This window comes from Micromys minutus (genome assembly GCF_963924665.1).
Source record: "Micromys minutus genome assembly, chromosome: 9".
Taxonomy (NCBI): Eukaryota; Metazoa; Chordata; class Mammalia; order Rodentia; family Muridae; genus Micromys; species Micromys minutus.
In genome coordinates this window covers 24523588-24550888 of record NC_137978.1, presented here as the reverse complement: position 1 = coordinate 24550888, position 27301 = coordinate 24523588, and the positions used below count along the sequence as shown (strand labels likewise).

The window sequence follows — 27301 nt, the reverse complement described above, 5'->3', positions numbered from 1 at the left end:
TGTCACTCTGGGCCTGTGATCACAGAGTGGCCAGTGTGAGCCACAGCTACTGTCATCCACAGTATCGTTTCTTTCACACAATCGTATGTTGAATGCAGCTGCACCGGCCCATCTGATGCACAACTCTCAAACGGACATTCAACTAGAAATTTCCTGAGCACACAAATTGTGTCTAGCACAACCCAGGCAGAACCTGGTTGAACAGGACCAGCCCCTCAATCCTTGGTGTACAAGATGCTTCACAATGCTCCTCTCTGCTCTATAGTCCCATGTGGAAATTTTATACTGTCCACATTCTGATTTCACTCACCTCTCTTGTTCCACACACAAAACTGTTTATGTCACATGTCCTGGCTCTTCCTGTAGCATGTCTTCACTATCACTATATCGAGCAAATATTCATCCTCAACACTAGGCACTGATGGGTTGATTGGACCGACATCTCTATTACCGCCCTCCCTCCAATCCTCATCCTTCGGACTGTGAGTCTTCAGTGCTCCTCCAGTCTGACTCTGGACTTGGCCAGTGAGGTGTTTTGAGCAATTTTTTTTTTATCCTTAGTGAAAGAGACCTGGTAAAGGCCAGGAAAATATGAGTGTTTACACCACTGTCTTGCTTGTCTGCTGCCCCCAAGAGGAGGCCATTTCTGTCTTGTGATGATGGTCAGTTTTCAGTCCAAGTATCCAGTCCTAAAAACAATTTTCCACCAGCCACCAGCTTCTAGAGCTGCAAACACTGAGCAACGACAGCCAGCATCACTAATGGTCTGCAAACACATGAATTAGTCTAGAGGCTATAACGGCTGTCTCTGAGGACTTGCGCTACTAAAACTCTGCTTTTACTAAGGATTACTAATGTAGCAATGGGGGATACTTCTCTAAAGATTTCCTGGTCCCCACTGAGGAAAAAGCACTGTTCTCTCACTGGTACAGTCTCTGGCTCATATGCTTCCTCTATTACCAACAGCATGCTTGAGCACTGTGAACATCTGATGGCTGGATCACAATAGGCTTGTGACCATCTGTCCTTGCCAAGAACATCTCTGGGAGGGAGGGAGGCTTAGTCAGAATGGTTTGGGCACATCAGGACAGGAATCTTGGCACTAGAGAGTAGAACGTTTCTAAAGCTGGACATCTGAGGCCATAAAATGAGGGCTGCAGAAGCAACTTTGCAGCTCCCAGGCAAAAGAGCAAACACACAAAAACTAGGCCGCTCAGGCCGGGCCACTTCAGAGGGCTCAAGAGATGTTATTTGGCTAAGTGAATTAATGATCTGACCTCTCCATAGTGAAATTCTCAGGAGGGGGGCACCAGAAATAGAACATCTTTTATCCCATTTCCAACGCCTAATGCCAGAGCTGCCCAGAGCACACTTTAGCCTCTTATTTGACTTATAACTAAGAAGGCCAATGTTTTAATGTACTGAATCCACTTGTATGTACAATGAAGAAGTACCAAGTGCCTCAGAGGATGATGTTTCCAACTTAACATCAGCACAGAAGTTAAATGCATCTTATTTTATTTATTTGAAACCAGAAGTTCCTGTTTGCTTTGTAAGCCTGTTTTTTTTACCACAGCCTTTCTGGGGGCTATACATTCTGGTTTTGAGCATCTTACCTGTGCTTGAGAAGGCCCATGAATTTCCCCCAGTAGGCTGCATTCATCCACAGGAGAGGAACAGGTACTCACCTGTCTGGAGACATTGGATCCTCCTTCACAGCCACTGCAAGAGCAAGGGGCAGAGGAAAAGGAGGTGTTGGTAGCAGTCTGGTTAAAGTGAATGATGCTCCCACTCCGGTACCCAGAGGACTGCCTATTGCTAAACAGCAGCACATACCTATATATTCTGATGTTATTTATGGGCATTTTGACCTCCACAAGGGCAGGGACCCCTGTGTGGGTTTAATCTCTTAATTGCTCATTTTTTACCACATGGATCGGCAGAGAGAACGACTCGCCATGCGTTCTAAATGACACTCAGAAACACTGAGCATGCGCAGTGTGCCAAGCATGGTCAAAATACTTTCTCACAATAAATCCACAAGATTAGAGGTACCACTATCCCCGCTTCACAGAACAGGAAGTGAGGCTCACAGACCACCATGCTCAACCTGAAACAGCTGCTGGTATGGAGCTGAGATCTACAAAGCCTGTTCTATACCACCATCTTCCCTTTTGTGGCAATAGTCTGAAGCCTGAGTTCTTTAATAGTTATATATATGTATATATATATATATATATATGTATATATATGTATGTATGTATGTATGTATGTATGTATGAATGTATATATATAAAATCACAGCCAGGCATGGTTTAATCCTGGAAGAAACCTTTCATTCCAGCACACAGGAAGCAGACATCCGAGTTCAGAGACAGCCTGAGCTACACAGAGAAATCCTGTCTCAAAACAACAAGGTGTGTGTGGGGGGGGGGGGGAGGGTGTCACACTTAGTCTTCTCCGGCCAGGAGCTGCCGAGTTACCAGTGCACACTTAGGAAAGTTCTGTCTCTGCACGTGGACTTTGCTTAAACAGTAAAGCTGATAGTGACCTGCAGTGCAGGTTCTCAGTGTATGTGGTTCCCTGTGCCAGCCTGCCACTGCCTGCTCGCAGGTGCTCAGTGTCCCTCAGGATGAGAAACTCTAGGAATGAGGTCTTTCAACCCAGGTGATTCTGACACTGGCTTCATCATGAGAGCCACAGAGTGTAGTTAAGCCATCTGTAACCTTGTGTTTCTCCACACGACCTCTTTGTTTCCAGAAATAAAGACCCTGGGACTGAGTTAAGTATGAATGCGTAGGCCAAAAGCTTGGGTCTGCTCCCTTGCTAGCTCTCCACTTAATTACCCACTTATTCTATTCTACGCATGCCACAGGGATAGTTACCTCTCCTCGGGTTCATGCGATTGTGCCCATGAGCATTCGGGGCAAACCTCCTGTATCAATTTCTCAGAATTCCGCCCCCCTCTCATTCTTTCTGCCAGAATTCCCACCTCCTAGTTCCTGCCTCCGCTCATTGGCCAGAGACTTTTTTATTGACAGGCGATGCTTCCATACATTATGTAAAGATTCTCTCTATGGCTGAGTTGGGGAAATTCAACTCTGAGGTTGCCCCAAGCAGAGAAATGAACAGCCAAAGCCTGTATTAGCTGTGCCATCGCACCATCTGCTGGCACTGACAGCGTGGGGAAAACAAACAGCACATCACCCACCCACTGCGCTGAGCCTCGAAGTGCGCACTCCTCTCTTGCTCATTGGAGGAACAAGAAAAGGTGTTTGAGAAATCAGGAGGATAACACTGGGGATGGAAACAGACAGAGCCGTTTCTTAAAGTAGCAGAAGAAGAGACAAAAGAACATGGAAAATGTCTTCCAAGGATACTTAATATCCCACAGAGGATACAGGTCATGGGCACCTGAGGGGGATCAGCAAATACGTCAGGTCAAGCTGACACCGACTCCCCCCTTCCCTTCCTCTTCCTCCTGCATTTTCTCTTTACAGCACAGGCTGTGTGGTACACCCAAAGGTTCACTGCTTCCTCACTTGGAGATTTTTCGTTTTCTTCCTCTTGGCCAGATTCCCAGTGATGCAATACAGTTCTCTCCGGGGAACTGCGCTGGCTCAGGAGCGTTACGGGGCACATTCCTATACGTGTGTCATATTTCGGGCAAGCGGCCACAGTCTGTGCATGCAAACAGCAGTAAGAATGTCCAACCCCCTCGGAAGAGCAGTTTGCTACATAGGAGGCTGAAGACAGAATGGATGTGTGGTCCAGACACTTACGACTCTGGCCAGTGAGGGTGGGCCCTGGCCATCTTCTTACCTTCTTTCCGGGTCTTGGAGACAGCAGCTGGCTGCCTGTGGAAGGCAGAGAGGTTCACAAATGGGGGCTTAGAAGGCTTCGGGGGAGGTGGACCAAGGGTCTCAATGGAAGGCAGTGGCTTAGTTTTGGGAAGCTGTCGATGCCTGCTCTCTGCTTTTTCTGAGTACAAATGGGAAAACATGGAAGGTATTATTTACGTTTGTTGGGTAAAACTGACCAGCTTGCTGGCCTCTTGACTAGTCTCTATGCAGCTGTGAGAACACTCTGACTCCAACACACACCTGCTAGCATCACCATCTTTTTGATCTTCGACGTGGCCCAGTCACTGACCTGCTATTTCAGCACAACTTGGATTCGAATTTGCAGATCCTTTCCTCAGCAAGCGGCACTGCCCCACGTTCCAACCTTTAGCACACACATCTTCTACTCCCACCATTATTGACGTTAAAGATTTCTATTCGTCTTTAATCTCTGAGACTTTGTGTGAGCTCCTCCTAACTATGGGATGCTGATTCTTTTCCTACTAATTTCCATGTCTTATTTTAAGGCTGAGCTTCAATGACAGATCCCCTACAACGCTCTTGAGTTTTCCTGGAATCAAGGGTAGGACTTACCACCCTCCAGTCTGCATACTCTACTGTATTGATCAGGTTGCTGCATATTTGGGGGGGGAAACTAAGAATCTAATAAGTAACTGGTGACTCATGGGCTTCTTAAGATTCTATGATACGTTGTCCTAGCACTGAGCCTATGTTAGAGGCAAAGGACTATGATTTCCCACTGAAAGACTCCTCCAGTACTGGATGAGCAAACAGCACAGGACTATAAAGCAGATTCTGAACTGATCTAGAAATTAACTGCTAAACTTCCAGGGCTCTGGCTTCAAGGCTCTTAGACTATATAAGTTCAGTGTCTTAGAATTTTCTAGATAGTCCCAATGGTGTGTATTTCTGCTTTCTGTGTTCGTAAATGCAATTCCAGCATTCCGTTATATGTGAAAATCATATGTGATTTCTCTTGACAGAAAAGGACACAAAGTTTTTAATAAATAGGGCATCTTCATGCTTGGCTAACACAATACAGTAGTTGTTTATATAGGCCATCCATGCTAAGACTAAACAAGTAGACTGGGTTACACATGTACGTCTGGGAAGGTTGTGTCCTTTGCAAGCTGAGATGGAAGACAATGATTCCTTCCTGCCTTTCTACTACATGCCATAGCTCCAGAAGCTCACAGCCAAATACTCTCTCTTTTTTTAAAGAGATATTCATTACACACACACACACACACACACACACACACACACATATGCATGCATACATGCATGCATACATATATACATACTGTCACTGTCTTGAGTCACACCATAGGAGAGCATCAGATCTCATTACAGATGGCTGTGAGCCACCATGTGGTTGCTGGGATTTGAACTCAGGACCTCTTGAAGAGCAGTTAGTGTTCTTAACCACTGAGCAATCTCTTCAGCCCAAATACTCTCTCTTTAGGAGTCCACTGTAAGTTTGTTGTAGTGTTGGAAATTTCAGTCTTAATCACACCAAGGAGGAGACACAGTGAAAATGAAACATCACTTACTGACTAGATTCTTGGTCTCTCCCAACTCCCAGCATTGTGTGAATCTAATTTACATGTTTATCTCATTAAGTTCTCTCCATAGCTTCATCTGGAGATGACCCACTCTTTGCTTTACCCCATACACCTTTCTTTTCATTCATCTTGTTTCCCATCCTTCTTCATACCTATCTTACTGTATTCTGGGCATTATTGCGGGAGCTAGAGCTAGAACCAAGAACAGAAACAAATATAGTTCCTTTTCAGAAATTTTCATTATTGCAAGAGGAGATTAATAATAAAGAAGGAACAAAGAAGAGAGTTCTGGAGGCAGGGGAGTTAGGGAAGAAAAGTCATAGATGCAAAGACTAACATGCAAAAGCATTGTTAAGATTATAGTAGGTAATTTAGTTTCTGTTCTAAGTAAAAGAAAAGGCCATAAGATTGTACGTAGCTGATTTAATATTCAAGACATCTGACTGATCTATCCACCCACCTACCCATCTACCCACTCAACCTTCCATCCATCCATCCACCTGCCCCCACCCATCCACCCACCTACCCATCTACCCACTCAACCTTCCATCCATCCATCCACCTGCCCCCCACCCATCCACCCACCCACCCACTCATCTACCCATTCATTCATCCACCCACCCATCCACCTACCCATTCATCCATCTATCCAATCACTAAATATTTGTTGAAAACCTCATCAATCTGGTCTTGTTTTGTGGGAGTAAGGGGGTGAAGAGGTACTGAAGAGTAAAAGGTTGTCAAAGGACACTGATTCCTTGCCCTAGGGATTTCCTCTGCAGGAAATCGCTCCCAGGAAATCCCACTTTCTTGAGATCTGAGTTCCTAAGATAACCGCAGAAGGTCCGGATGACCTCTGTGGAATGTTTCTACGCCCTAGGTGTGCCAGGGTGTACGGCTAAAAAATGTATGATTCTTCCCCTTTGAATTTCCTCATTCCCCCTGTCCTCCCCCTTTTGTGGTTTTTGCCTTTATAAGCCCGTTACAAGTTCAGGCCGTTGTCGAACTCCTCTACCCCTGCGTGGTGTATGAGTCTCGACCCCAGCATGCTGGCCTGAGATCTCACTCTGTTTCACTTTCAATAAACTTCCTCGTGCGATTGCAGCAAGTCTGGTCTCGGTGCCTCACTGGGTGCGCGCCTCTCCTGAGATCTGAGTGAGGGTCTCCCTTCGGAGGTCTTGCAGTACGTTTTAGCCTTTGAAAATCTCCTTCTTATAAATGCAAACTAGTATATGACAGTTTCCTGGGCTGAAGCAAGTGACCTGAGAAAAACTAAAGAACTGCCCAAAGCCTAAGGGTAACAGGGACAGCAGAGATGACAGAACAGGGGACACTACAACAGAGACTAACTACAAGGGAGCAAGATATCACCTGGCCATCCTGAAGGTGGTAGAAGAATTATTCTGACAGATGACTGACAGTGCTCAGAGCTGGGGTGGAGCCAACGTCTTAGATCTAAAGTCTGAGCAGGCAAGGATAAGAGACAAGGACAGAGAAGCCAGCAAACACCACTATTTGAGGCACTGCTGGAAGGTTGAGCAGAATTTGAGCACAGGGTGATGATGAGGTCTGATTCATGTTATTTTTGAGGATCACCATGTCTGTGGGGAGGAACGCAGAACACAAAGGAGTAAGCGTGTGGATGTAGCAATGGCCCCATAAGAGAAAGGTGTGGTGGAGACCACAGCCCGGGGCAAAGACAGAGGTTGAGGGGTTCTGAACATACTTTCAAGGTAGAGTCAAAGAGCCATTTGGTGGGTTCAGTGCCAACAATAAGGACAGAAGGCTGGGGTATCCCTCCTAGGTGACAATCCTGAAAAAATGAGTTCTGTGCTGTGTGTTTTTCACACAGAGAAGGTTGGTGATGAATTTGGTTCACGGAACATGCTAAGCTTTAAGAAGCTTATACGTCAGACTCACACAGCTTGTGGCAGGTAGAGCTGGGGTTCAAGTCCAGGTTCAGCCAAACTCTGCCATAGTGTAATTCAGAATTAAACGCTCATCCAAACCCAAGACTGTACCGGACAGGCTAACCACAGCCGAGCTCTATTTCTATTGCACAGGCCACATACACTTCAAGTCTGCAGGCTTGGAGTCTCCCAAGGAGAGTCAGTGTCTTACCTGGAACCAGGCTGTCAAGTTCACACTCATAGACGGGTTGGTCCGAGCTGCTTTTGTGACTCCCCTCATTGCCAGGGCTTTCTGTGTCCTTCCTGCTGTGCCAAGGAAGTGATAAACCGGAGGCTTTGGAGGCCATGGGTAACTCTCTCTGGGCAATCAAATGGCTCTGGGGAGGGAGAGCCTGGGCTCCTGTTGCCTTCAGGCTCTTACCCATAGTTTTCTGCCCTTCGAGATGGAAGGTCTTCATCCCACCATTGGTAAGGAGTGGGGCTCGGGACATTTCATTCTTCTGAGATGAAACTTTCTCCCAGTTCCAAAGCTTGTATCTGAAGCTGCTGAGGGTCATTCCTTTCTCATCACTGAATGTCTCCGCTCTTGATTTATTCACATCCAATGGCATGTCAGCTTTCTGGAAATTTCTTTCAGGACACGCAGTAGATTTTCCTGGAGCTCCCGAGGAACTTGAATTCTTCTGAATTTCGTCTCTCTGAGTCAACCTCGTTTTCTGGTTTTTAACAGGCTGGAGCAGTCCAGCAGATGAATGAGACAGGGTTGGAGGGTGGTAGGATGAGAGGCCCTTCCTGTTAGCCAGATCCTGGGCTGGCTGTGTGTGTCCTCTAGTGTGTCCTCTATCATCCTTTCGAGAAGCACCAGCTGGTAACTTGATAGGTCCTGGAAGAGGTGTAGCATTGAGCTTTTGAAATTTGGCTCGAAGTTCCTTGAAGTTTCTTACTCCTTCCTAAAGCACAAAGGAGAACCAGAGAGTCTAGTTACCCCAGAGAAACATCAAGCATGATCAGTTGGCGTCATCGTTCATGTTATATGTCTCCAGTGTCTAATGTGACAGCATTGCCCCCCAGGTGAGCCACATTATTCTGTACTACTGACGTCTACGTGAGATGAGCATAATGATTTTCTCCCTCTTAAATTTGGCTATATTGGATGCTCTCACGGCATGGAAGGACCAAGTAGAGATAATAATAGTAATCGGTTGTAAAACCTTTTGGTGTTTTGTTAAAACAGGGCCTTACTATGCAGCCCTGCCTGGCCTGAAACTCTTATGTGAGCCAGGATCAGAGGTCCTCCAGAGTACTGGGATTAAAGCTCGCACCACTATGTCTGGCTGATAAGCCTTTGGATAGCTTCTTTCTTTTTTTTAAAAAAAGGTTAAGATCTGCTTCAGCATAGAGCAAATGTCTTTATGATAGCTTTTCTGTTTGCTCAAAAGATAATGAAATTTTATCTCCACATAAAACAATTAAAAGATGGACACCAAATAAGTGGTTTACAATCGACCTGAAGACCTTGCTCTGCTTGCTATCCTGCCCTACACACCCATCTCCATGATGTTTCCTTTTACTTCCTGATTGGTTTCACGCTCATTGCTCATTCTCCACCGAGCTTGCCTCTCGGAAGACCAGGTAGGACCAGCTGCCTCACTGCTTCCTTGATGCCCTTATCTCTCATTATAACTTGGCTGCTGAATTCCACACTATGTTAAAAGCAAACTTCAGAAGGCTTCTGTCCAAGTTCCGACTCTGCCTTTTCTCATCCAGGCAAATACTATGGGCAACCTTGTCTCAACATCACATGTAGTCATTTAATATTACAAACACTAGAAGGATTGGGGTCACTATACAGTAAGTGTCCAGTACAGGGCCTGACACATAGTAGGGCTGTGATAAATAAAAGCTTCAAGAGGCTAGATAATATTGTGTTAGTGGTTCCCTTTGGAGAACAGGTCAAATCAAGCAAATGAAGAGCTACCATAACACTTGGTAATGGTGGCCCAGGTCTAGGGAAGCCAGAAGGTAGAGGCGGGGACAGTGAGAGAGTGTTCAGGACTAGTGAACTAGCCGTTCATCTAGCCAAATAAGATACTTTAGAGGCTTTAAGAGGACAAGATGGGAACAGTATCTTATTTGGCTAGATAAATACATCCTGGCATCTTCTGCCTGCATGGGAGGTAGGGGGACATTTAATGGAATCATTTCAAAAAGTAAGAGCATTATTCTCTCCTGATTGTGTCTCAAGTTTTCTTTGTTTTCTTTTGTCCCCCTTCCTCCCTCCCTTCCTCCCTTTCCCCTCCCTCCCTTCCTCACTTTCCCCTTCCTTCCTCCCCTCCCTCCCTCCTTTCCTTCTTCCCTTCCTTCTATCCTTCCCTTTCTCACTTCCCCTTCCCTCCCTCCATCCTTCCTCCCTTCCTTCCCTCCCTCCTCCCTTCTTTTCTTTTTAACTTGCATGTAAACAGGCATTGCCATGACAGTGACTTTGGATTCTGCTAGCTGCAGGAACTCTGTGTGACCTTTCCTCACCATGTTTACAGTTGACTCACACCTGCCCTCCATGGGTTTAGGGAGGGAGGGAAGCTGACACCTGCAGAAGGCAGGGGATTGCAAGCTGGATTTCATGCTCTATCCAAGGCTGTTTCTCTTCCTCTCACCCCCACTACACATCTCCTCCCCAGCACTCGCTTATAGTTTTCTCTGCAGATCTCCAATGGTCCATTTTTTACACTTTAGTCAACGGACCAGCTAAAACATCTAAGTGTCCTCTCTCCTGATGTGGCAGAAGCCTGTACTGGGAGTGAAGCCGGGGATCCTGAGAGTGATGTCTCAGGCTAGCCCTTCTCCAGCCGGGTACCTTATGAAATCCTTTTTATGACTCTAACCTGTTTTCCTTACTATAGAGCAGTACTTATTTAGGTGAGACAGAAGGACAGACAGAAGGGCCAGCCTGGGCTACTCAAGGAGACCTGTTCTCATAAATAATATGGGCCGGGAGCAGGGGGATAGACAAGTACTTCTCATACCTGTTCAGGATCAAATAAAACAGCAGATGAACGTACTTCATGGTTAATATTTTTAACATGGAAGACATGACCTTAGCTACCGAAAGATTTCAGTTTAGCACCATGAGAAACATTGGCACTAGTGTGAAACTAATTTCCAGTGCTCTTCATCTTACAAACAACACTCTACACCCCTGAAACAATAGCTCCAGGTCCCCTGACCATGTCACTTTCTGACTCTGAGTCTGACTCTTCTGGGTATTTAAACAAATGAAAAAAAAAAAAAGCATTTGTCCGGTTATTTAATGTAGTATGGTTAAGTGGCTGGATATTTAATGTAGTATGGTACCCTTAAGGTTTAGCTATATGGTGCTAGAATTTCCTTTCTTCCACAGCCAGGCAAGCTGGATCACACTTGGTGGGTCAAAGCAGGAGGATCCTCTCTCAAGGTTAGCCTGGGTCATACACATAGGTTCTTTGCATGTCTTAGTTACTATTAGGCTTCTATAAATCGCTGTAAAAACATTATTTTGATTTGAGACGAGACTTTCAGTTCTCATAGGGATGCTCTCAGATGTTAAACTGCTGGCTCATATGGCAATTCTGTTTTTAAGGTGTTAAAAACCTTTGTACTGGTTTCCATGGCAATCACGTCATTTTTACATTCCCAACAATGGTACATAAAGATTCTTATTTATCAACATACTCATCAGATCTTCAGTTTTTGTATCTGCCATCCAAATGAGTGTGAGCTAGACAGTGGTTGGTGGTTTTAAAGTAATGTAATAACAATGCTTTTCTTTACTATCTGGATCTATGTGAGACAAAAAGCTATTATGTGGTAGAATTTGATCTCTGTAGAAATAATTTTGCAAAAATTAGGAAACAGAATTGTACATTTGATAACCTTTAAGCCAAGGGCCTGTGTAAAAATCACTGCTTCTGCATGGGATAAACCTGATTATGCTTGGCTCATTTTCTCTTCCAATAAATGTCCATTAGGTGCCTACTATGTGGATGAGATACAGTTTTCAACTCTGAAAGGCTCTTCTCTTGGATATTGTGGCTTAATATTAGGGAGACATAACCTGTAAATACAACATACAAGAAAAGCTTAGAGGCAGGAGCTAGATGTAGAATGGGGTAGGCACAATGCAATGTCTGGTCTTCAGAGGTACCAGAGAGGTGTCACCTCGCTGGTCCCCAAAGTCTCTTCCAGCACTGTACTGCTTTCTTCTTCCTGGTATGCATGGGAAATAGGTGTGATTTGGGCTTTGTAGTTTCTCACCCTCTGAAAATCAGAGTTGAGGGCATCATGGGGATGGGCTGGAAGCTGACAGTGAGCTAAAGCCCTCTGACCAAAACCACCGTCCATTTTTACAGACCGCACATCCTTGTAATCTTGTCTTCTTCAGCAAGTGTTTCCTGTCTTCCCACTCTTGCTACTGCCTTTCTCATTATTTTGAAATGACTTCTTTGTGGTCTCTTTGCTTTGACTCTGGGCTCTTCTAATCCTTCATTTACCCAGCTGTTAGACAAATCTGTCTAACAACACAAATCTGACCATGCAAGTCCCTCACATGCTGAAAATCCTTCAAATTGGCTTTCTTGAGCTCTCAAACCAGCATTTTCTGATCAGCTAAGACACTGCCAAGCCCTATCCTGCTAGTCTGACATCACTGTGGGCCCCTCCGCAGCAGACTGCCCAGCTTCTCACCAAATCAAATTGCATGCGTTGCTCTCCCACAGTGCTCAGCTTTCAAATGTTCCTCTGCCTGGAATGCCCATCCTTCTCCCCATTCCTTGAGTTAGCAAATCTGATTCACGTTGCTTTAAATATGTATTGCCTTGCCTTCAGAGAGCCAGACACTGAAGTTATGGTGATGCATAGACTACTCCCTTTTCAGACTTGGTAATTAAGACAAACAGTCACCTGGGGATCACACGAGTGTAATACAGTGGACTGTCGAACACACAGGAATAGAGGCTTCTGCTGTAATGGAGATGCGACAGCAACCAAGCATGAACAGGAAAATGGTATCCAGAGAACAAGGACCACAGGCCTAGAGTGTGGAGCAGCCTGTTGCAGATGGGAGAGCAAACAATCCACGGTTGCTCCCAGTGTCAGAGATGGAGGCTATAATAAAGTCAGTGTTCTCAGAGTGCCTGAGGCAGTCCTCTTAACCGTAGGGAGCAGATGGATGGTACTCCCACTGAGGAGCCAAACACAGTTCACAACAAACACACTGTCCACATCTCTCTGCAAACCAGCAGCATCACCTTCACCCTCTCTGCCTGTCCTCTCCCGAATAAAGCTTGACTCATCCAGCATGGTGCAATGAACCTGCCCTTCAGGCTGAGGCTGGAAAGGTCAGACTTCCATCTCCAGGCAGTCTCTATGCTGAAATTTTCCAAGCAGAGGCATGCACATTTTCAAGGGAGATGAGTACCAGAGCCTATCTTTTGGGAGCCAAGTATGGCAGAGGTTGCCCTGCTGTGCAGTGGGTGGTAATGTCAATGGGTTTCCCAGTATAGTATATAATAGCATTCTTCCTAGTGCTCTTGGTAATTCCCAATGGAATGTATAATAAACCTTTTGTGTTAGACCAGGAACAACAGAACAGGTCATCCACAGTAAGAAGGACTGACAGCCACACTCTATGCTTTTCTCTTCACAGCACCACTGAGCACCCAGCATGCTGTCCATCTCCCTAGTTGGAGTGGACACTCTGAGAAGACAGCCCCTACTGGTCTTTTAGATTTTGATCACTCTTGTACTGTCAGAGCCTGGAAGAATATTTGTCTCACAACAGCTGCTCAATAAAAATTTGGTGAGTCGATGAAGATTTGCAAGCCTTTCAGAATCCAGATGTTACAGACACAGAGTCTTCCTTATCTCTGCCTACCTCTAGCCCCGTGGTTCACAAAGTCTGTGATGAACCATAGAATGCACGCTTGGAAAAGTTAACAGGTCCTTATGATACATGAACGGGAACTTGGAATTCTAAAGTTTCCTTGCATCAACTTTGTGAGGTCAGCTTTGAATATCCCCAGAAACAACCAGTCCCTTCTAATGTCAGCAGATCACTCTGAAACAATCCTGGGAACTTTTGTCCGGGATGGACCAGGTGAGCTGCAAGAGTGCCATTTGGGAAGCACATGACAAACCATGCCTGAGCTATTGTGGGAGCAATCAAAGATGAAAGGTGTAGTGTCTCCTAAACAGAAGAGGCTTATCTCCACTACAGAGAGGATGGTCAAGCAGACACCATAAACAAAGTAAGCGCCACTTCAGAAGGATGAGGCTGCCAGGGTCAGGCCCTTCTAAGACCGGTTCCCCAAGTAAGATATTATGATGTCTCCATTTAGCCAAACTCGGAGAACCACAGGTGTCTCTCATTCACTTTTTATTTTCTAGATCCATGAAGACTTAGTGGCAGTGGTAACACAAGAGGCAAATACTTCTCCATACACCGATCTGAGCATCTGCTCACCTCTGTTGGGTTCCCAGGCGCTGGTAGATACCAAGCACAGAAAGCCTAAGTACATCCCTCCAGGATCACAGGGTCACAGAAAAACCACCTTCTAAAAACAAACAAAATAACCTATCAGGTGGGTAGTGGTGGCACACACCTTAATCCCAGGGCTCCGGAGGCAGAGGCAGACGGAGCTCTGATTTTGAGGCCAGCCTGGTCTACAGGACAGCCAGGTCTACGCAGAAAACTGTGTCCCAACAACAACAAAACAAAAATCTTTTAAAATGCATATTTTATGTATATGAGTGTTCTACCTGTGTATCTGTATGTACACTGTATGCCTGGGACTGAAGAGGTCTGAAAACACTTGAATCCCCTGGATCTGGAGGTGTGGCCGTAAACTGCCCTGTTGGTCCTGGAAACTGAACCACTGATTTCTGAGCAAGTAGCCATTGCTCTTAACCACCGACCCATCTCTGCAACTCTCAGAAGACCAACATAGATTTGCTTTTTCTGTTGTTTATATTGACAAGAACACAACATTTTTCTTAATGAAATTGGAACACATTCTATTTTATTAATGAATAAAAATTTTATTAATAAAAGACATAGCAAAATATGCCCGCCCCCCCTTGGGTTTTCAAAACAGCTCTGATTTGATGCAATTTTTAAAATATAGAAGTGCAAAACTAAAAGAACAAAATGTAACTAGGTGATGTGATGTTTTTAAAGTAAATCTACACAAATGAGACAAGTCTGGTGTCAAATCATGCGTCACTCTGGAGTTTATACAGTGTGGGGGTGGAGGCTACTTGGCCTCACGTCTTTGCTGGGCACAATGACATGGTACTCTAGATGTCTTTCTGTGGTGCCTATATCATGTCACACCACAGCTCCACATGAGAAGAAAAAAACTATGGGTTTCCAAGGAATTAGCAGTGACTTCATATGGACACTGACCAAGAAAAAAAGAAAGTGCTGGCTAAGTCACCCAAACTCTGTAAGTTTCCAAGTTTCTGTACATTGCTGAGTATTACTGTTCATCACAGAGCAACATCATTGACAAAGGTTTATCCTGAACCTGAAATCGTCCCTCCTAGTAAGCAAATGCAAGAACCCTAAGGAACAGGCAAGCTAAAATTCCAAGGCCCAGGGAAGGCTGCAGAAGCCAAGAAATGATGCTCTGGTAAAAGGGGCAGTCACAGCTGCCGGATGCTAACATGGAAAGAAGGAAACATCTTCAGAATAGCATGTAGACAGTTATCTTTCATGACTACAGGCTCCACCACTCCAAGAGCTGGACAGTGGGACGGCTGCCTGTTTTCCTGGCACCGGGGATTAATACTAAGACCACCAGGAAAGGTTAAAAATCGCACAGAGCAGTCTGATGCCCCCTCACCTGCCCTGGGAATAGGTCCAACCTGAAAGCTAAAGCCCCTGACATCAGTATAAGGGCTGACAAGTACATTCTGTGTCCTCAGATATCTGCATCCTAAGGAATGCTCCCCAAATACTTTAAGGAGGGAGTCTGGATCTTCTGGAGCTACAGGTCAAACTCCTTTCTTGTCATGTCTCCACTCATAAAGACAGGAAGGCAGGCCCAGTGTCCAGGGTGGTCATGTGCCTCCGGGCACTCACCTGGGCCAGTTCTGCTTGTCACCTGACTTGTGTCCACTGCCTACTGGCTCCACAAGCCTCTCGATGTTTTCAGAGGGGCTCTGTTCATCTCTGCTATATTCAGCTGAGAGCTGGGCCAGCTAAGTAGAGCAACCCTAAACATCCAGTGACCGTTCGTTCAGGAGAGGCAGTTATGGAAACAGCCATCTAACCACAAGGCTGAATGTTTTGACAATAAATATGCAGTGGCATCATGGATCGGTTTGGGGCCCTGAGATGGCTCGGTGGGTAAAAGTACTGGCCTTACAAGTCCAATTGCCTGAGTTCAACCTGCTGCACATGCAAAGTCAGGAGTGCTGGCTTGAATCCATAATCACAACACTCCTTCAGCAAGGCAGGAAGCAGAGACAGGAGACTCCCCCACACTGGCTAGCATGAAGTTTGCCAAGCGACAGAATTACAAGGTGGTGGTGGGGGACTGATTCCTGTGACTTGTCTTCTGACCTCCACATCTCTGTGTGTTTGCACACAGGCAGGAAGGCAGGCAGACAGACAAGCATGAATACACATAAACAGAGAGGCAGGCAGGTAGAGACACAGACACAGATACACAGATAGACAGGCAGACAGACATACACAGACACATAGACACACAAACACACACACACACACACACACACAAACAAACACACACACACACACACACACACACACACACACAACTACTTTGTTTGGTGAAGCCCACAGGAAGTGAGATGTTGTGTTTTGACTGGAGAAGGGAGGCTCTGAAGCCATTCTGTTTATGAGGATGGGACAGCATAAATGAAAGCAGGGGGCAGCAGGTCCTTTGCATTTCAAGGGAAGCAGATCAGAGCAACCAGAACGTTGCAGAGGTGATGGAAGAAGAAAGCCATGCTCACTGAGGGTCTTCTGAGCCTTGGAGGAAGACATGCTCTTGGTTTCTTTCAGGGCAATGAGAAAGAGACAATGCTTTGATGCAAAGTCTTTCAGAGGACAGAGATGACAATGTTTAGTCTACATCTACATACACCAGAAAAACACTGGAACTGGAATTCATAGTTTCTAATAGTACCTTGATACCAATATAAATAATCATATCTCTAGTGCCCCAAATGAGTACTAATGACTAACTTTCCCGAATCCTGTCTTAGATAGGGTTTCTCCTGCAGCAGCATGCCATATACTCAGGCCTGCTACTGTTTCCCTAGGAAAACAATGAGTGCTTGCTGAAGGTACCATACGTGTTGACCAGAAACTGTCTTGGGATGATTCGGGTAGGGTTTTGATACCAAGTTATGACAAATTAGACATCTTAAAAGCATGCTGCACTTGGGAGACATGGGTGGGGCATTATGGATGAGTTTCTATCCATTTCCCAGAAAATTCTTCAAGGCTGGAGAATTCTTCAAGGAGAGCAAGGCGGTCAGACTGTGCCAGGTACAGAAAATGGCAGCCATGGCTGTAGCTGATCCCTAGCAGAAAGTCCGGCAGGCCTTCGGCTTCAGCTGGTATTTTTGCAACTACTTTCTCACTGGCAATTAGCCTCACTCAAACAACGCTCTGGTGACTCAATGGCTCTAAAATACATTTCCCTAACAATTTTTCACCTCCTTTTCAAAAGTTTGGCATCTCCCCCTGAACTATTAATCAGATGATATGCCGTTGTTAGTTAGGGTTTCTATTGCTGTGAAGAAACACCATGACCAAAAGTAACTTGCAGAGGGTTTATCTTGCTTCCATAGTATAGTCCACTGGCAAAGAAAATCAGGTAGGGACTCAAACACGGCAGTGGCAGGAAGCTGGGGGCAGGAGCTGAACCATGGGGGCATGCTGCTTACTGGTTGGCTCCTCAAGGTTTGCTCAGCCTGCTTCCTTATAGCATTCACGGCCACCAGCCCAGGGGTGTACAACCCACAATGGGTTGGGCCTTCCAACATCAATCACTAATTTTAAAAAGACCCTACAAGCCTGCCTACAGCTTGCTCTGTTGGAGGTATATTTTTAACGGAGGCATCTGCCTCTCAAATGACTTTAGCTTGTGTCAGGTTGACATAAAGCCAGCCAGCACAAACGCCAACTCCTTCAGCTCCTGGATCTCAAGCCACTGTTATCCTCTTTCCTCCCACGTTCCCTCATACCGAGTCTCTAATCCAAGAGTTTACATAATGCTAGACAAGCATTCTACCACTGAGCCCCTACTGCTCATCTCTTTATTCTGTGATCTAATGGACTCTCTGTGCTCCGGGGTTTCCTTCATTCTCCTGGCCTGTCCTTCATCTGTCATCTGAGATGTGTGGAGTGTCTTTGCTAGAATCACACTCCTTTTCCATGTGGCTTAGAAACTCCCATGAAGCTGTTATCACCTCCCCTCAAAGTCTCTCTCATCAGACCTCTTCTGGCAATGGCTCTCAGTCTTGGATGTGTTCCAGATTGGCCCTCAGGACCTCTAAACATGCCCCCACTGAACAGAATATCTGGGTGACCATAATGCTTTTTGTATGGCTGTCTCAGCATTCTATCCAACAACCTGTCTGGGTGCAGAGCTCTCCAGCTGCCATTCTCTGCCGGATTTGTTCATCACTTCCTGTGTCCTACTGTAATGACCCAAGTGAGCACATTGTTTCCCCTGGATTCCAAGACCTCCTTGGTGGCAGGTAGAGACACTCATTTTCTCAGAGCCCATGGATTCTCCACGAGTGGCTCCAAATACTCGATAAATATTTACCAAAGCAACCCAGAACAGAATGGATGAGCAGATTTCAGATAGTGGCCTAGAGGGGATTCTCATTTCAAAAAGGGCTTTCTCAGAGAACTACCAATTAATCTGCTGCCAACAGTGCTTCTAAATTGCTCTTCTAATCATGGCACTCTTATTAAAATCCTTCAGGAGTCCCCCATGGCCTGATGCTAAATTACGCGTTCCTGAGCTGCACACACAAGGCCCTGTCTGCCTCCACCTCCATCTTCTTTCTCTAGTACTTCCTATTCCATTAGACTCATCCTCTGCTCCCTCCGCACACAAGAAAACCGAGTTGTCTATACGCATTTGTCCACAGTGCACGCCCGCTGCCTGGAATACACCCTAGTTATTTCCTTGGCTCCTATTCATCATTTGACATAGAGCTGAGGTGTCAGTTCCCAGAAGTGTCGTCTAGCTCTGGGGCTGGGCAAAGCATGCTTGACCCCTGCTGCTCCAGCAGCCTCTGCTCACCCAGTTTCCAGTTTCCTAGCTTTATCCCAGTCCTGTCTGTGTGCATGTGTCTGCTCTGACCTCACCCTGCTTCACACTGAGGTCTGCAGAGGCCAGGGGTGCATTTTTTTCCAGCTCATGTTTCTGTCCCTGTGCTTAGGCATACAGAGAATACAAAGATGACACATGTCCCTTTAATTATGCATTCGTGTGTGTGTGTGTGTGTGTGTGTGGACTGAGAACAATGAGGCTTCATTCTAGATAGGTAGGTAAAGAGTGCTCTGGATTCCTATTCCCTTACATTTCTTTAGGTTACTGCCTCTCTGGTGTGCGTAGCAATATGTTTCTGCTTCGGAATTTCTGTACTTCCACCAACAGGCTTCTGAGAGAAGGACAGAGCTGAGGATCATTGCTTTCTGAAGTGTTTTCAGGTCGAAAGTGAACACTGGAGCTAAGGTCTGAAGCCTGTAGGGTTTTGAAAGAACAGTGTTATGCAGTTCTTTTCCTTAATGGTAAAAGCTGCTATCTTTCCCCTAAGTATCCAAGGCTGCATGGGGTTGACACACCCCCACCCCACCCACACACAGCCTTTTCATTGTTTTATGGAAGACACTGACAGTCCCCAAGGACACTACTAGGACAGAACGGCAGGAAGACAGTCAGGGCAGGACAGACCTAACCGAGCTTGAATAACAAGTGATTTCTTAGAGAAAAGGAAGCTGCTGCCCTTAGGAAGTGGAAATCGCAGTTATTTACCAGTTGTGGAGCAAGGAGAGAAAGCTTTAAAAGGCCTGATGCCTAGAGAACCCAACAGGCAGAGATTCCTGGCCTGGGACAGTTTTTCACACCTATGGCTCAAGTGTGACATGAGAAAAATGGGGTGGCTGTAACCTCCAGGCCTGCATGCCATTAAATGAGCAGGCAGCACATTTTCAGTTTCGTGGTTCAAAATGTCTTCAGAGATGGATTGAGATCTGGGAACAAGAAAGTGGTGTTCTCTCTGTGTGTAAGAAAGTGGTGTTCTCTGTGTGTGTAAGAATGCGGTGTTCTCTCTATGTGTAAGAAAGGCACCCTTATCTGTGCCTTCTGGTTAGCAAGAAGCAGGCGCTAAGCCTGCCTGCCTCTCTGTGAGTACTGGGGAATCTAAATTCCCAGATTTTACAGCAGTGCAGCCAGCATTTTATCCAGAGTCACCAGAGCCCCTCCTTAAGGCACAGCTCTGTAGATTGACCAAGTATGATCAGCCTGCCAAGCAAACCCCAGCTTGCAGACACAGGATTTACAGTGCCTCAGGAAGTCAGCTGAGCAGTGGTAACAGTCGAAACAGCATTGTTTCCAGACATGAAAATGTTGCTAAGCAGTGGCTCTGTGTTGGTGTTGAGGGTCTCTGAGGGAATTTGGACCACATGCTTCTGAGGCCAGTTTCAAACTGAAGATTCCAGCAAAGCAGCCTAGGTTTTAATTACATCTGCAGACAGGAGATGGGGCCTTACATCAGAATTTATGATCTGGGCAAATGTGCCACAACCTGCCCACTGCCCAACTACTAGCTGTTCTTCATTATCTGGTATGGGGGTTTAGGGGCAAGAATGGAGTTTCTGGGCCAACAGGATGCTTTGGGGAAAACCCTTTGCTAGAGCCTCAGAATTCACAGTGGAAGGAAACAACTGAATCCCTCCTGAGAGTTGCCTTTCAACATGTATATCTCTATACACAGATATACAATTCAGGAGGAGGAGGAGGAAGGGGAGGAGGGAGGAGAGGAGGCAAATGAGGGGAAGAAGGAGGGAGAGGAGCGGAAGAAGAAGGGGAAGGAGAAAGAGGAGGAGGAGAGAAAGGAGGGGAAAGGAGGCTTCAGCAGAAGCTGCCTACTGGAAAACTGGGAAGCAGGGGAGGCAGGGAGGCAGGAAGGCAGAGGTAAAGAGGCATAGAGGCAGGGAGGCAGGGAGGCAGGGAGGCAGGGAGGCAGGCCACACAGGCTGTTTATTTGGCAGGGCTCTCTGCATCTCGGATGTCCTCTCCAGACAGGAGGGCCAGTCACTCTCCACCAGGGTTATGACAGGCAGTTTTACATAAAGTGCCAACACCTAAAGGGGAAGGGCTAAATAGCTTTTGAGTCACTTTATGGCTTTGCCCTCCACTGTACAACGTAAATGCCTCAGCCAATGGGGCCATTTAAATTTCTTAGATTGTTATGTTTACTGAAAGCCCAGCCAAATGAAGAAAGCTTGAGAGAAATTGGACCCCATTCTAGCTTAGGGGTGTTAGTGCATTTTAAAGAAGGAACAAATAAAGCTCCCCCAGGTTTTCTGTCTGCTCCACACTCCTGCAATAATCTCAGAAAACTTGCTTTTAAGATATGAAGGGCCTTGAACATATCTCCTCCGTTATCTCCTTCCTTTCCTGCTCCCCACCTCCTCCCCCTCCTCCTCTACCCCACTACAAAACTGCTGACATTGGTGTGTATAGCTGCCTATAGACACAACCTTTGAACCCGTGAGCAATATGGCATGGTATGTGTCATTTCTGTCATCTTACAGTGCTAGGATATGGCTTAGAAAGAGAACAATGTAGTCAAGGGTTAAAACTCCATGCTGTGGGAAGTAGAGGGACCGTGTTTGGGTGACCTTCAGTTGAATCTTTGTCACCCCTGTTCCCATCAATAAAGTGGGGTCGATAATAGTATTCAATAGCCAATAACTAGGACAATCCGTGGTGTTTATTACATTATCCAGTACTAACTATGCCTGGGAAGACTAGCTGATCCTCACTGGGTTTCTCAGTTTGTACTGTTACTAAAAGGCAGTTTTGATTTAACGAGAAACTCTTCTAGAGTTTGAATGTGTGCTCCCAAACTTCGTGTATCTGAAACTTAATTACAGAATGTATATATTAATGGGATTTAAGGGTAGGGTTTGAGAAAGCCCTTGGATTAGACTGGATTGGATGAAGTCATGAGGGTGTGGTCTCCTGGAGTTTGTAAAATGAGGACAGGAGACCCAAGCACACATGCTCTTACTTGCTATATTATATGCACTAAAATGGCCTTCGCCAGCACCGAGATGAGACCAGTGCCATGATCTCATACTCCATGCTTCTAGAACTTAAGACTTGACATTCTCTTCTTAGAAATGTACTCAGCTTTATGCCATTTATTACAGTCACACCACAGCAATCAACACAAGGTCTGGGTTCCAAATTCCAGATGTTTTCACTATCCCAGTATCACTAGTGAGATAAATGATATTCACTATCACTTTTTCAAAATTATTTCTTTTACTCTGACTCCAGGGTGTCATGGAGAAGTAATTAATCCCATTTTACAAGAGAGGAGACTATAGCTGGAGGGGTCATGGTCCTGGCTTAAGATGGAAGAGCTAATATGTGGCAGACCTCCTGAACATCATCTCCTAGGTTTTTTGCTACTCACTAACACAGCCTTGGGTTTGGCTTTGAACAGATAAGGAGCACAAATGAAAAATGATGGGTCTTTGAAAGTCCTTCATCCTGAAGAAGATCAGCCAATGAGAACTAGTGCTCAACAGTTTGTGCTGTGTTCACGTGCACCCTGTTACATCACCTAGTCAAGCCACCTCGTCATCTTCACTTGAAGGAGCATCCAAGTCCTAAGGGTCCCATAAGAGAAGCGAACCGTAACAGCAGTATTTGTATAATAATGGCCCCTAGATCTGAATGAGGGAATGGTGCTATTGGGAAGTATGGGCATGTTGGAGGAAGTGTGTGACTGGGAGTGGGCTTTGAGGCCCACTGTCACACTCTCTCTCTGCTGCCTGTTGATGCAGATGCAGAAGTGTCTGTTCCTTTCCAGTACCATGTCTTCCGGGTACCATCATACTTCCCACCGTGATAATAAAAGAGTAAACCTCTGGGCCTTTAAGCCATCTCCAGTTAAATGCTTTTCTTCGTAAGAGTGGCTGTGCTCATGATGTCTCTTTACAGCAATAGAAGCCCTAACTAAGACATCAGTCACACATCAGCCCCTAATGAACACTCCTAGCACCAGCTCACAAGGTCCTTCACCTTTAGAGGTGGCCAACTATGTGGGATCAATTCCACCTTCCATTCAGCTGTTTCCCAGGAAAGATGCATCCTTGGCCTTTTGGAGGACACTTGCTGATGGCTTTCAAAAGACACCCTATGCCATGCCAGAACACTCCAAGATGGCCTTTGCCCCACTCAATGTGCAAGCTTCAATGGTTACTATACTTCTTGCTTATCTGGTAAGCCTCCCTAAGTGAGAGGTGGTGAATTCCCTGTGCTCATGGGAGCCCCATGCCTCCCTCGGCCACGTTCTTACTATGCTGTTACTGTGGTCCAGTTTTCTTCTCTCTTCCCAGGTGAAACTTACTTTCAATAATAGGAGCAGGGCTAAGAGCATGGGTCTTAGGGATGCCTTAGGTTGGCATCCTGATGTGTTTACCTTAACAAAGCTGTTTCTGTTCTGTTTTCTGTCTTCTGACACATGAGATGGGGCACCAAGCACTGCTATCATGGGCAATAATGTTGGCCTGGTACCTGGCACAAAGGAGGCCCTTCAGCAATGGTGTTGGAATAGACAGTTGCACTGAGAGTGTTAATAGTGGGGGTAATGCTGATCCACATGTGATTATCATGGGAATGCTGGCAGGGTGATCATTTTGTGGCAAAAAAACGCGTGCCGAAGTTAACCAGCCTGGTGTTTTCATGTGGAAAGATCATTTATCAGTTTTGATAGGTGGCATTTTTACTTTCCAGTAACAGAGACGATTCCGTCTTGGCCCCTCTTTTTTCTGCACTCATCATCCCCAACCCTCCTCCTCCTCTTCAATTTTAATGTTCTAGTAGAAATATACTTTTACTTCTTTTATTAGCATTGAACAATATAAAGTAAACTCTATTTTATCACTAAAACAATGGTTAGACTAGGAGTTAGAGCTCACATGGCCATGGGGGTAACAAAATGGAAAACAAAGGCAACTTGTTAAGATACAACGTTCATCACAGAACAAAACATAAAATCCCAAAGTGTTTCCTTTTAGTTTCCTAGCCCGAGGCACTCATGTTCTTCTGGATTCCTAATACTTTGCTAATTAATTGATGTGCCATGATATAGGAATAAAAAATCTATTTTGAAATCAAATTCCAATATAACAAATTTCAAAAGCAATGCAATAATATACACAACCTAGATTCAAAAAGTAATGACACTTAGCCTATTGTGTGATGTGTTTAAAATATATTCATAATTAAAAATGAATTATGATCCACAGGAAAAAAGAAGACTAGTGTTTATTGATGATTCACTGGAAATATGCAGCAATTATGTTGTAAGAGTTTTCAAAGTATAATTTCTTAAAGACTTATTTTATAAAAATGATTATTTTATTTTATGTGTGTGTGTGTGCAGATGTATATACATACGTGTCTGCCTAAAGATGTCCATGGAGACCCGAGGAGGGTTTCAGATCTCTTGGGGATAGAGTTATAGATGGTTGTGAGCTACCATGTCAGTGTTGGGAACTAAACTCTAGTCTCTACAAGAGCAACATGTGGTCTTAGCTGTTGAACCATGTCTCCAGGCCATCTGACTTATATTCTAGGTCAGAATTCTTTTATTATTTCTTCTAAGTTTTGAGACTATATCATTTACCCTGTTTTGTTCCCCTGTCCCAAACCTCCCACATATCCTTCCTTGTTCTCTTTTAAAGTCATGGCCTCTTTTTCATTACTCGTTATACATATACATATATGCACACATATATATTCCTAGACAAATAAATACAACCTGTTCAGTCCACATAATGTTATTTGTCTGTATGTTCTCAGGGCTGACCATTTGGTACTGGGTAATGTGGTTCTTGAGAACCTATTTAGAGAAGCAAAATAGATTCTAAGAACCCTTCCCTGAGGAGGACTAGTTCTCTGTTTGGGGCATTCATTGGTGGTGTATAGTTCTTTATTTAGGGTTGAGATCTCATGGGCTCCTATGACCCAGTCCATGTTAAGCACATCTATTGTTATCTTTCTCATCTCATGCTTAGGCACTCGTGTTGCTGATCCACATAACTTAACAAACCCTATGACTTCACTCTCTTCTCTTCCTTTCTACTTCCAACTTATACCCGGCTCTGCCAATGCTGTTCACTCAGAACAATGGCACCACACCCCCATTCCAAACCTTTATTCTACCTATTACTATGCAATCCTGTGGGTCTCTCTTCAAGTGTAGACAGGGAAAAGTGGGGACTAGCAAAGGGAGCCCTGATGAGTAAAGAATATGGTGAAGCCACCAGCTTGAGCTGGCCTTGAATTTTCTCATGGGTGCTGGTTATATCTGGGACATGGCTCAGAAACCAGATGGAAGTTAACCATGAGAATATGGTGAGGGTGGGGTGACACAGGCAATCTATGTAGTGTGCATGGTTTTAAGAGTGATGGCTGGAATGTCTGTGTGTTAATAGACAAGATGAATGAATTAAGACATTTAAAGTCTCAAGATATTCCACAAATAAAAATCACAGGCAATCATTTAGCTTTGAGAGAATAGAAGGCCTGCTGTGTTGACTTTCTGATCCTGTGTAAGCTTTGGTTCCTCAAGAGGATCTGACTCCCTGGAGGCCAGACTGAAAGGAGGGAAATGACACTAGGGTAGTCATATCTCAGAGTCTCAGTCTGTTCATCTAAAGCAGGGGTTCTCAACCCTTTTTCTAGACCCATTAATTCAGCTTCTCATATTGTAGTGATCCCAAAAGATAAAGTTGGTTTTCGTTTATACTTCATAACTGTAATTTTGCTACTGTTATGAATCATAATGTAAATACCTATGTTTCCCCATGGTCTTAGGTGAGCCCTGTGAAAAGGTTGTTCAACCCCCAGGCTGAGAGCTGCTGGTCTATAACAGGAGCTCTCTTCTGGTTTTGGAAGTTTGTGGTAGCGATCAGAGACCCAGGGTCTACCATGTCACTGAAGTAAAAGTTAATAGGTCCGTGTTAATTAGTTCTCATCAAATATGTCACAGCTTGAGGAGGTTAGCTAAAATATTTGTTGTCTAATTAAAGATATATATCTCTTTATTTCAGTCACATCTAAAATGGAAATAATTGTGTCTATTCTTTCCCATAACTAAGGTTCTTATAAATATCAAGTCAAATGAAGTACAAAGATGTTTTGAATAGTATAAAATGCAACCCAGGTTAAAGGCATTCTTTTTAAATGTGTGCAATGCATGAGAGGGTGGTCTGGGTAGAAAGAGATGAGTTCCTATACCTGGGGTAGCAGAGACAGGTACAGCTAGCTGAGGACACTGGTGTCCAGAGCAGCACTCTACCTGTGGAAGCTCAAAAATAACTGTGGCCTGATGAGAAGATGACTAAACACCCACTGAAGTCTGGAGAACAAGAGACAGATGAACGCAGGGCCCATAATGATTCTGCAAAACTGTTTCAAATCTCAAGACCAGTTTCTAACCATGTAATTACAGGCTCGCGAACAGCCCAGAGAAGAACAAAGTGCCTAAGGATCTGCTATGATCATCATCTGCCCCTGGTACTCTTCACCCAAGAGCCTACTCAGCCCTCAACAGAGGTGCACAAGTCCCCATGGTTCTACTACGTATAGTCCCTCACCCTGCTATGCACACAGTGCCCCTCAAGGCACACTCTTTTCTGATACAGGTCCATGAGGACACTGTCCTCTGTGGCTACAATGTATTTTCCACACCGGTCTTCCTCCACTGCTTGAACTATGGCATGCTGTCCATCTAGCATAATGGCCACTACTTTTATCAGATTAGCTATGGCTACTCCCAAGAGTCCTCAAGATCTAGCCTGTAGGATGTTGATGTTCTTTCACAGAAGAAGGGGGTGGGGAAGGGAGAAAGTGGATTCTCACTTAAGATTCAGTTTCTTCCTCCCACACTCTCCTACCTATCATATGTAATTCTGCCTTAATTCCATAAGGTCTTGTGATCTCAGGAGGTGCTAGACTATACAGTGTGTAGAAGGTTGACTCCATCAATGCCGCTGTGGGGACATCATTATTCATGCTGGGTCAGACTCTGACAGTGTGGCTTCTTTGGATCACCTGCACAGCTGAGAGCCTCTTACCTTCGTGAGCCCAATCAAGGCACTGGCTCCCCAAGTTAGACTTTGGTAGAATTATACTTTATTAGTGTTGCAGAAGGTGAGTACAGGCAGACGTGTGTTTACTCCTGGCTAGAGAAAGCCTTCCTGCAATAGCTTGTCATCCCTTAAAACCTGAGTCACAGATAGTCTCTCCTTCTTTGAGTCACCAAGTGAGTCCTGTCACTTGAGTGTGGTGTTATTGTCCCCACTGCAATGATGTTGTGTTATTGTCCCCACTGCAATTGCTGTTGTATGTCTTCCTTATTAAGCTCCAAACCATTTGAAAAAGGCCTAAATTGTTTCATTTTCTGGGCTCTTGGCACCCTGCTTATTACATGAGAGATCTCTGGGATCACAGAGAGTGTTCCAAGCCCTGGACTCATGACTAGTTACTTTGTGGTCTCAGAATCTAATGATTTAAACTCACGGGTGTTCAGCCCTTCTACTTGAGATGGGTACAGTGATCCTTATTAGGATGCCAGGTGACATAGTTACATTCTTCACCAAAGGGAGACAGTGCTGATGCCTCCAGAT

The 27301-nt window shown here is 45.1% G+C and overlaps 1 protein-coding gene across 1 annotated transcript in view; it reads right to left on the bottom strand.

Annotated features, from left to right (window-relative positions):
* FYB2 (FYN binding protein 2) overlaps nt 1-27301 on the bottom strand; it is a gene marked incomplete at both ends in the record, with an annotated part of 138816 nt that overhangs the window by 65796 nt on the left and 45719 nt on the right. The window contains 3 exon segments of the mRNA XM_080922138.1: nt 1689-1722; nt 3823-3981; nt 7550-8288. Coding sequence (XP_080778264.1) covers nt 1689-1722; nt 3823-3981; nt 7550-8288 — 932 coding nt within the window.